General features: G+C 43.2%; 1 protein-coding gene across 6 annotated transcripts in view; it reads left to right on the forward strand.

Annotated features, from left to right (window-relative positions):
• LOC143487638 (liprin-alpha-3-like) overlaps positions 1–12,341 on the forward strand; it is a 116,716-nt gene that overhangs the window by 18,905 nt on the left and 85,470 nt on the right. For 5 of the 6 annotated variants that reach the window (XR_013124320.1, XR_013124321.1, XM_076986685.1 and 2 more), the window contains exons 2-7: positions 1,628–2,724; positions 2,831–2,932; positions 4,105–4,269; positions 7,275–7,349; positions 8,224–8,274; positions 9,647–9,748. Coding sequence is in view for 4 of the 6 variants with exons in the window: in XM_076986685.1 (XP_076842800.1) it covers positions 2,476–2,724; positions 2,831–2,932; positions 4,105–4,269; positions 7,275–7,349; positions 8,224–8,274; positions 9,647–9,748 (744 nt within the window). In the remaining 2 variants the exon portion in view is untranslated. The remainder of the gene's footprint in view (positions 1–1,627; positions 2,725–2,830; positions 2,933–4,104; positions 4,270–7,274; positions 7,350–8,223; positions 8,275–9,646; positions 9,749–12,341) is intronic. The other variant, XM_076986686.1, reaches the window with a different exon arrangement.

Below are 12,341 nucleotides of genomic sequence, written 5' to 3' on the forward strand. Positions count from 1 at the left end.
AACCTGTCATGGTGGGTCAGTCCAGACGCCACCAGAGGGCGCACACACACACTTCTTCCCTCTCACACACGCCCACTCCTTCCCTCTCACACACGCCCACTCCCACTCTGCGCACGCCCTCTCACTCCCGGACACTCCCTCACTCCCAATCACCCGAGTATTAGCACCTGGCACTAATTGGACTCAGGCTCTTTAAATCCCCACAGGTCGCGCCGTCCAGTGCTGCACATACAGCCTGCAGCCCTCACCTCACTACGTGGGATAGCCTGCTCTGCACTGGACCTGCCATACACCTGTGGCTGCTTTATTTACCTGCATCACCTTGAGTATACTGTTGTGTTTGATCTGCCTAGTGGCCTGAGTATTTCAGTTTGAACTATGGATAATAAAGTCTTTCGCTCACAGCCTCTGCCTCCTGCTGCCTCTGTCCCCATGTCACAAACCCGTTACAGACATCAGACATCCTACGTCTCCCAGAAGGTCCGGGAGTCTCCTGTATCTTAGGGGCTCCCTGACTGCCACATATTATAGACAATATCACAGAAATCAACTTTTTTTGAGAGCAAGCAAAAGAGTGTGAGTAATGGAGAATGAAACAAAGACTTACGCACAAAAACTCTAACCTAAAGTGACGTCATACATAATCCCAGGGTCTGATAGGTTGAGGGATTTAAATTTGTAGCATAATAATGATTGATCAACAACTGAAAGAGCTGACATGTTTAAAATGTTCTGTACTCAGTACACAATAATCAATAATCCGGAAAAGAACAATTAATGCTACGTACCAAACTGTCTGTGCTCAGTACACAATTATAATCCATAATCCAAAACAGAAATTTTAATGCTGCATACCAAAGGTGGCTCATCCCAGCTGCCCTTGGTCCCCTCATTTTGTTTGTCAGTAGTTCTATGGAAGACACAATCTCAGCTGCTTTTCATATGACTGTAAACCACTTGAAACATACAAATGCATTTCTTCCGATTTGTTCAGATACGTTCATTGGCTCCAGTGCAGCATTCAATACAGTAATCCCAACACAGTAATCTCAATACAGTAATCCCAACACAGTAATCTCAATACAGTAATCTCAACACTGCATACATGCAGGAGGCTTAGTGCTTGGGGATGTGGTGCTCAGATGTTTATCTCTTAACTGTTTATATCCAAAGAAGCATTCACCTTACCCCAAATCATAAATCTAACCATAACCCTTTACTTATTGACAGTATGTTGAAAATGCTTTTCAAAAAGGATATTTACCATTATAGAATTACATACACTAGGACTAAATTAGCTTGTTCAGTACAAGGCCAGAACACACACACCCTGGCCAGTGTGTCTATTGGCAGCTGGCTTGGTCACATGGTTGGTCACATGATTGGGGCATGTGTTTGCCACCTGTAGGACTCAAGACTGGGTTGTTGGTATCAGCTTTTTATAATTTTATAAGTAGACCAGTGACAGAACAACAGAAATTGTTGATGACAACTGCATTTCAGGAACATCCTCAAAGTGAAGTTATACATTCACATATAGAGCTATGGTACAAATATTCATACAGAAAACTCTTGATAAGATTTGATAAAGACTTGCTAACTAAACAATGTTTTGTTTTGGTTTTAGGTGCTGGGAGCAGTGACCTCTCTTGGTCCCTCAGAGGCTACGCCTGTTTCTGAATGAATGGATGAATGGATGAATGAATAGATACTTTATTGATCCCGAAGGAGATTCTGTTCCAAACAAATTCTGACTCTGCTGTCTGCCCTGTCATTCACTGCCCTCATATCATTTCTGTTAATAGTTGTGGATAATTACAATCAAATGAATCCATCTCACCTTTACATTACAAGTAGGCTGGTGTGCCTGCCTGTACCATGAATGAAAGCTCATACTGATATAAGCACCCAGTCTAAACGAGAGTAAACCAGTGGATGAGATGGTAGTGCTGGCACGAACAAACATACAGGAACCAGAACTTGGCTGGATAAGTTATAACATGGCCCAAACCCCAGCGACCAGGGTCACATGTGCATTCATTCATTACTTCAGGAAACCTGTGTGAGCTGTAACATAATGACTGTTTGGTCCCTGAGAAGCACTAATTTGATCAGAGTGTGGAAATAAACAGATAATTTATGTACTTTGAGGATCATACCTTAACTCACATTCACATACATAACCCACATACCTTAGCTCACATAAGCATGCATAACTCACATGCACATATATAACTCCCATTCCTTAACTCACGTAAACATACATAACTCCCATTCCTTAACTCAAATAAACATACATAACTCACATACATAATACACAGACATACATAACTCACATACACATACCTTAACTGACATTTGTACTGTGCACGTTTCTTTTGCACTTGCTGGTTTGTTAATTCGGTTCACTTCAATCTGGAGTTGTGATTGCAGTTTTTGGTGGGAGTACCACAGGAACCTCTTTACTGGATCACAATGATGTGTGAAGTGATGCCCACCATCTCAGAAGATGGGCGGGTTGGTGCGTCTGGGGGAGGGGCTGGGGGAGGGGCTGAGGCAGGGGGTCTGGAGTGTGTGATGGTCAGCATGCTGGCAGAGAGAGAGAGACTCCTGGACAGCCTAAGGGACACCCAGGAGACACTGAGCACAGCTCAGCTGCGTCTCCGAGACCTCAGCCATGAGAAGGAGTCCCTGCAGAGACAGCTGTCCATAGCACTGCCACAGGTAAGCTCAGCAACAGCTAACATCAGCACTTTAGCATTATTAATAACAATGTCTAAATGTCTAAATGAAAATACATGTGTGCTGTGTGTTTATGCGTGTGTTACAGGAGTTTGCTGTGTTAACTAAAGAATTGAACACGTGCCGTGAACAGCTACTGGAAAGAGAGGAAGAGATTGCTGAACTTAAAGCTGAAAGGAATAACACGCGCGTGAGAATAACAAGGACACATAAATTTATACCCTCCCTACATATCACATAGACACTTATACCCTCACTACATATCACAGACACACTTATACCCACACTACATATCACATAGACACACTTATACCCTCACTACATATCACATAGACACATTTATATCCACACTACATATAGCATAGACACACTTATACCCTCACTACATATAGCATAGACACACTTATACCCACACTACATATCACATAGACACACTTATACCCACACTACATATCACATAGACACACTTATACCCACACTACATATCACATAGACACACTTACACCCACACTACATATCACATAGACACATTTATATCCACACTACATATAGCATAGACACACTTATACCCACACTACATATCACATAGACACACTTATACCCACACAACATATCACATAGACACACTTATACCCTCACTACATATCACATAGACACACTTATACCCTCATTACATATCACATAGATATCACATAGACAGACTTATACCCACACTACATGTCACATAGACACACGCACACACATCACTTTGTGTGTGCATGTTCATGCCTGTGTGTGTGAGGTGAAGGCTGATGATGTGTGTGTGGGGGGTGGGGGTGGCTTGTGGTGTGTTTGTGTGTGTGTGTGTGTGTGTGTGTGTGTGTGTGTGTGTGTGTGTGTGTGTGTGTGTGTGTGTGTGTGTGTGTGCATATCAGAGGTAAAGGCTAATGGAGTTGTGCAAGTGTAATGAATGTATGAGAGCTGAAGGCTGATATGGGTGTGTGTGTGTGTGTGTGTGTGTGTGTGTGTGTGTGTGTGTGTGTGTGTGTGTGTGTGAGAAAGATGAAGGTTGATGTAAAGTGAGAGATTCGTGTGTGTGATAGGTGACAATTGATGTAGGAGTGTGATGAGGGTGTCTGTACACACACATATGTTTGTGCATGTGTGTGTGTGTGTGTGTGAGAGAGAGAGAGAGAGAGAGAGAGAAAAGGAGAGAGAGATGAAGAATCATGAAAGGAGTGTGATGAGCATGTCTGTGCACAAGCATGTGTGTGGGGGGGGGGGTGAAGGGTGTGTGATGAGAGTGTGTTCACATAAATGTATTTGTGTACATCTTTGTGTATGTATATGCATGCATGAGTGTGTGTGCTGCTCTGTTTGTAGCTGCTGTTGGAACATCTGGAATGTTTGGTGTCTCGACATGAGCGCTCTCTCAGAATGACGGTGGTGAAGAGACAGGCACAGACACAGAGTGGTGTGTCCAGCGAGGTGGAAGTGCTCAAAGCTCTCAAATCCCTGTTCGAGCACCACAAAGCCCTGGATGAAAAGGTCACATTTTCATATGTGCTTACAGTGCAAAAAACCCTAATATCCATTGTATGCATGAAGGAATGGTCATCAGGGCAGTCTGAATTAACCCCAGGGCAGTCTGAATTAACCCCAGGGCAGTCTGAATTAACCCCAGGGCAGTCTGAAGAGCTTCCATGATTTCCACAGCTTCTAAAATAGCTTGTGTAGTTCATTGTAGTATTTAAAACCATGTGACAATTTTTATTAAATTTTTCTGTATGTGAATACTGCTATGTAATAGTACCTGTTACACTACTACTGCTATTCATATAACTGTTCACCCCTACACTCCACACTAGAACAACACCCCGACACTCCACACCAGTACCACACCCCTACACCCCACACTAGTACTACACTCCACACTAGTACCACACCCCTACACTCCACACTAATACCACACCCCTACACCCCAAACTAGTACTACACTCCACACTAGTACCACACCCCTACACTCCACACTATTACCACACCCCTACACTCCACACTAGTACCACACCCCTACACCCGATACTAATACTACACTTCACACTAATACCACACCCCTACACCCCAAACTAGTACTACACTCCACATTAGTACCACACCCCTACACCCCACACTAGTACCACACCCCTACACTCCACACTAGTACCACACCCCTACACTCCACACTAGAACAACACCCTGACACTCCACACCAGTACCACACCCCTACACCCCACAGTAGTACTACACTCCACACCAGTACCACACCCCTACACCCCACACTAGTACTACACTCCACACTAGTACCACACCCCGACACTCCACACCAGTACCACACCCCTACACCCCACACTAGTACTACACTCCACACTAGTACCACACCCCTACACTCCACACTAGTACCACACCCCTACACCCGACACTAATACTACACTCCACACTAATACCACACCCCTACACCCCAAACTAGTACTACACTCCACACTAGTACCACACCCCTACACTCCACACTATTACCACACCCCTACACTCCACACTAGTACCACACCCCTACACCCGATACTAATACTACACTTCACACTAATACCACACCCCTACACCCCAAACTAGTACTACACTCCACATTAGTACCACACCCCTACACCCCACACTAGTACCACACCCCTACACTCCACACTAGTACCACACCCCTACACTCCACACTAGAACAACACCCTGACACTCCACACCAGTACCACACCCCTACACCCCACAGTAGTACTACACTCCACACCAGTACCACACCCCTACACCCCACACTAGTACTACACTCCACACTAGTACCACACCCCTACACTCCACACCAGTACCACACCCCTACACCCCAAACTAGTACTACACTCTACACTAGTACCACACCCCTACACTCCACACTATTACCACACCCCTACACTCCACACTAGTACCACACCCCTACACCCGATACTAATACTACACTCCACACTAATATCACACCCCTACACACCAAACTAGTACTACACTCCACATTAGTACCACACCCCTACACCCCACACTAGTACCACACCCCTACACTCCACACTAGTACCACACCCCTACACCCCACACTAGAACAACACCCTGACACTCCACACCAGTACCACACCCCTACACCCCACACTAGTACTACACTCCACACTAGTACCACACCCCTACACTCCACACCAGTACCACACCCCTACACCCCACACTAGTACTACACTTCACACTAGTACCACACCCCTACACTCCACACTATTACCACACCCCTACACTCCACACTAGTACCACACCCCTACACTCCACACTAGTACCACACCTCTACACTCCACACTAGTACCACACCCCTACACTCCACACTAGTACCACACCCCTACATGCCACACTAGTACCACACCCCTACAGCCCACACTAGTACTACACACCACACTAGTACCACACCCCTACACCCCTAAACTAGTACTACACTCCACACCAGTACCACACCCCTACACCCCACACTAGTACTACACTCCACACTAGTACCACACCCCTACACTCCACACCAATACCACACCCCTACACCCCACACTAGTACTACACCCCACACTAGTACCACACCCCTACACTCCACACTATTACCACACCCCTACACTCCACACTAGTACCACACCCCTACACCCGACACTAATACTACACTCCACACTAATACCACACCCCTACACCCCAAACTAGTACTACACTCCACATTAATACCACACCCCTACACTCCACACTAGTACCACACCCCTACACCCCACACTAGTACCACACCCCTACACTCCACACTAGTACCACACCCCTACACTCCACACTAGTACCACACCCCTACACTCCACACTAGTACCACACCCCTATATGCCACACTAGTACCACACCCCTACACACCACACTAGTACCACACCCCTACACGCCACACTAGTACCACACCCCTACAGCCCCCACTAGTACCACACCCCTACAGCCCACACTAGTACTACACTCCACACTACTACCACACCCCTACACCCCTAAACTAGTACTACACGCCACACTAGTACCACACCCCTACAGCCCACACTAGTACTACACTCCACACTAGTACCACACCCCTACACCCCTAAACTAGTACTACACTCCACACTAGTACCACACCCCTATATGCCACACTAGTACCACACCCCTATATGCCACACTAGTACCACACCCCTACACACCACACTAGTACCACACCCCTACACGCCACACTAGTACCACACCCCTACAGCCCACACTAGTACTACACTCCACACTAGTACCACACCCCTACACCCCTAAACTAGTACTACACTCCACACTAGTACCACACCCCTATATGCCACACTAGTACCACACCCCTACACTCCACACTAGTACTACCCTCCTAGACCCCACATGTGTACTACACTCCCTCTCACCAGACCTTTGGTTTGTGATGATGTCTGCTGAGTTTGAAATCACCCAACTGTCTGTCTGTCGTTGAGAAGGTTAGGGAGAGGCTTCGTGTTGCCCTAGAAAGAGTGGCAATGTTAGAAGAACAGCTAGCCGCATCTACTCAGGAGGTAAATTTACATTTTTCCCGTACTCGCACATTGAATGCATGGTAGTAATTATTTAGATACCTTAAAAGAGGTTTCTGTATTGGAGGTGGCACAGCATTTGCGGAAACAACCACTCATGTATAACAAAAGAGAGTTATGGTTAGGGATATGTTATGGTTAGGGTTATGAAGGGTTATATTAGAATTATGAAGGTGCCTCATATGACAGAAATTTGGAAGAGTTAACTTGCATGTTTTCTATTCCTATTTAATACAAATCCACACCCTAGCCTTTATATAACCCTAACTTTGATCTAACCCTAATCCTTATGTAAGCGTAACCTTAAACCTTAGGCACCATAACCTTAATTCTTACAAAACCCTAACCCTTATGTAACCCTAATACCAATCCTAATGTCACAATAGACACACTACATGGACGAGTATGTATTTGTTCACATGCAATGTAACTGGCTCGGTGAATTAGTTAAGTGATTTAATGTAACTGGCTTGGTGCGTTAGTTAAGTGATTTAATGTAACTGGCTCGGTGCATTAGTTAAGTGATTTAATTTAACTGGCTCAGTGCATTAGTTAAGTGATTTAATTTAACTGGCTCAGTGCATTAGTTAAGTGATTTAATTTAACTGGCTCAGTGCGTTAGTTAAGTGATTTAATGTAACTGGCTCAGTGCATTAGTTAAGTGATTTAATGTAACTGGCTCAGTGCATTAGTTAAGTGATTTAATGTAACTGGCTCAGTGCATTAGTTAAGTGATTTAATTTAACTGGCTCAGTGCGTTAGTTAAGTGACAAAAGCCACAAGTCTGTGACATCACGTTTACCACACAAGCATGTGACCTAATAAGTAAGTAAATTTTTTTGCTTTGTTTAATCAGGTAAAAGAGCAAACTGGAGGGACACAAAAGGGGATGGACAACGAGAAAGATGTAAGAGTATGTGTGTGATGGTCTTTAGTACGTACATGTCCTGTGTATGTTTGAACAGAATCTCCCCTCCATTGTACGTTCTTTCATTGTGGAATGGCACATGTTAAGTGATAGTTTATTGAAAATGGTAGACATGGAAAATATTGTTTGTATTTTGGAAAATATTGTTTGTATTTGTTTTAGCTCCTTCTGTGTGGTCTCCATAGATATGGTCTTTTATATGTAAGTTCAAGTTCAAGTAGGTTTATTGTCAATTCTGCATATGTATAGGATATACAGAGAATCGAAATTACGTTACTCTCCTTCCAAAGTTTCAGCACAAAACAACACGAAAGCACACTGAAGTAAAAAATAAAATTATAAAATTATAAAATAGCTGTACAGAGTAGACAGTAGTGCAATACAAGTGTAGTGAAGTGGTAAAAAGAGATGGGGGGATTAGGAAAGAATAACCGTACCAGTGTAGCAACATGTATGAACAGTAGTGCAATATAATAGCTTATGGCTGGTAATTGAAAGTTTAGTGCAGTTCTTTAGGACACAGTGGTAGGCGGGATTAAGAGGGTAAGAAAGTGCAATGTGAGCAGTAGTGCATGTATGAGATGTGTGAGTGCATATTAAGTTTCAGTACTGTGTTGATCCGGATGCTGTATGAGTGTGTGCTGGGGTTAGGAGGGGGAGGGGGGGTAAAGCTGGGAGAGAGTTCAGCATCCTCACAGCCTGGTGTATGTAGCTGTCTCACAGCCTGGTGTATGTAGTTGTCCTTCAGTCTGGTGTATGTAGCTGTCCTTCAGTCTGGTGGTTCTAGCCCCGAGACTCTGCAGTCTCCTCCCTGATGGCAGCAGGCTGAAGAAACTGTAGTGGGTGGGTTGGATCTCCTACCAGGCGGAGGGCTTTCCGTAACAGCCCTGTATAGATAATAGCTCTATACAGATATGATTATGGTCCTGTATATGTCACAGTGGTGTGTAGGTAAAACAGACGGGTCCAGGTCAGGGTCAGTACAGGTAACGCTGTGTAGGAATGGGTTAGGGTTAGGGTTAATGGGTTAGGGTTAGGGTTAATGTGTTAGGGTTATGGTTAATGGGTTAGGGTTAGGGTTAATGGGTTAGGGTTAGGGTTAATGTGTTAGGGTTATGGTTAAATGGGTTAGGGTTAGGGTTAATGGACAGACTGTGTGTTTGTTGCACATGTTCTGTTATTCCACTTCTCTCTCTCTCTCTCTCTTTCTCTCCTTCTGGTTTTCTCCTTTTCTCTCTCTGTTTCTCTCTCTCCCTATTCTCTCCCTTTTCTCTCTCTGTTTCTCTTCTCTCTCTCATTTCCTCTCTCTCTCTTTCATGTCCATACTCTCTGTCTCCTGTCTTCTCTTCAGCGCCTGTGCAATGGTTCATTCCTACAGGAGGACCGGGAGAGAGAGAGACAAAGGGCAGAACTGGCTCAGCTGAAAGAAAGACTTGCCATCATGTGTCGCCAGGTGGGAATGCCATAAAGAGTGACCAGTACTACTGAACCCTCACCCAGTACCACTGAACCCTCACCCAGTACCACTGAACCCTCACCCAGTACCACTGAACCCTCATCCAGTACTACTGAACCCTCACCCAGTACCACTGAACCCTCACCCAGTACTACTGAACCCTCACCCAGTACCACTGAACCCTCACCCAGTACCACTGAACCCTCACCCAGTACCACTGAACCCTCACCCAGTACTACTGAACCCTCACCCAGTACCACTGAACCCTCACCTAGAATGGCTGAACACTCCCAAGTCTAACTGTACGCTAACCCTAGTGCTGCAGGGAACTGCACACAGTGTGTTCTATATTTGTATGAGCATGTCCAGGGGCGATTTTAGGATCTGGTTTTTAGGGGTGCCCAGCCCCCAGTGCTCACAGAGGCACAATACCAAAGTATTGCGCAGGTGCAGAGCAAGTTTTTTGCATAATATAATATTTAAAAAATGTGTTGAGCCAGGGGGTGCTGAGCAACCTCACAGTGGTGCTCTAGCACCACTAAAAATACCCTAGCCTCGTCCCTGAGCATGTCCCAACCAATAATTGTTAACGAAAACAAACAAAAAACGAACTGATATTGGAAAAACTTTTTTGTTAACTGAAATAAATAATAACGGTAATTAAAAGAAAAAAATAACAATAATTAAACATTCTGAAATTATAGATAGGATCCCCTTCGTATCTGGCAGAAGCATACGGCTCCTCATGGTCCTGTATGGGATTTTAAAAAATATGACTACGAGAAAGACTACGTGTCTTGTAGTGGAAAAAGGTGATAAAATATGTGGAGTAGTTCTCAAGTGGAAAAACCCCTCGAATCTCAAAGTCCATTTGAAAAGCTCAAAAGAGAAGCAATCCCAGCAAGGTAGCACTGGGAAGGAGAGAACCATAATGGACCATTTTCACCAGTGATCAAATGGCTGCTGGTTAGTTAATACGCAGGAAAACTGCAAGCGGGAGGATGCACTGATTAATGTGTTGAGAAGGGATGTCCACAAAATGTTTAGCTTTTCACTCAAACCAAAATCGGGTTAGGTTACGTAAGGTTATGTTCTTATGTTCATGTCTATACTTAGTCTGGCAATTTTCAGCAGCACTATTACACATTTTGCACTTAAGGCTGCTATTTTGTGGACAGTTGGTTGTTCAACAGTAATGAATACATGAATGAATACATTTTTAAAAATGGTATCTTTTGATGAGTTTTTATTAGACCTTTTGAAATCCTGCACCTGGCATATAACCCAAACTAATGCTAGAACTAACAAAAACTAAACTAACACTAAGCTTAAAAAAATGTAAACTAATAAAAACTAGCAAACTTAAAACTAACTGAATTAGGAAAAAAGTCACAATTAAATAAAAACTAAACTATAATTAAAAATACAAAACTATATATAACCTTGGTCCCAACACCAGCACTAAAGTGTTGTAGTCTTTTCCTGCTCTAGGAGATCATCACAAATCTGCTAGTGTTTATGATTTGACACGATTGAGTTTTGCTAACAGACTAGTTAGAAGAGAATTTTAAATGTTTGACTAGTGTTGATAAGTGTTCTAAGTTTTTGGTGGTAGTGGTGTCCACTAAGGATCTACAACATACACTAAACAGATATAATATTTTTATATTTCCATAAATTTAATTGTATTAATATTATAATATAATAATTATAATATAATCTTAATATAAAGAGAAACAGCCACATCAGTCAAACGGATCAATATCACAGCATATAGCAGAGGATTTGTTGGCGTTCACACCGGTTCCTGCCACCAGGGGGAGACATGTGTCCTCAGATCATTTTTTTGCAGTTTAGTAAACAGAAACACTGTCACAAAATAATTTTTTCCATTCCAATTAGTTTCTCAATAGTTTACTATACACATTAGTACTGACACAATCAGTGCAACTAAGTTACAAGTGATTCTAATGAGGAAAAATATAGAGACAGATAAAATGCCATTTAAACACACAATACATTTAATGTTCTGACTTAAAAAAAGACGCATGTAACTTTTTCATTTTGACTAATCACCCAGTAGGATATTGTATCTCAAGTTTTAAAACTCAAGTAAGTATCTGCAGAAGGGTTTGGGTTAGGGTAAGGTTTAAGGGTCAGGGTAAGAGTTAAGGGATAAGGGTTAGCTTAGGGGGTTAAGCAGTAAAGCAGGGGTGCCCACACCTTTTCAGCTTGCGAGCTACTTATAAGATGACCAAGTCAAAATGATCTGCCTCCAATAAAAATGCAAAACATCAATTTATTTCTTCTATATTATCATTATTTAAGTTATTATTATTACTATTTAATATTGTGTATCCTTTATTTCCTTTTACTTTTTTCCCTTTTAGGATAAATAAAGTATTTTTTATTGAATTTCAATTAAACTGTATTCCTCGGTAGCTTGAGAGCTTTGATGGAAGATAATATTTCTGGAACAGTCTTGGAACAAGGAATCAGCGGCTTCAACAAATGCCTTTTATCATCTCCTCATCTTGGAAGGACTTCTTGTGCTTAACAATTAAGTGACCCACCCGAAATGATGCTTCAG

This window comes from Brachyhypopomus gauderio, unplaced genomic scaffold (genome assembly GCF_052324685.1).
Source record: "Brachyhypopomus gauderio isolate BG-103 unplaced genomic scaffold, BGAUD_0.2 sc49, whole genome shotgun sequence".
Lineage (NCBI taxonomy): Eukaryota > Metazoa > Chordata > Actinopteri > Gymnotiformes > Hypopomidae > Brachyhypopomus > Brachyhypopomus gauderio.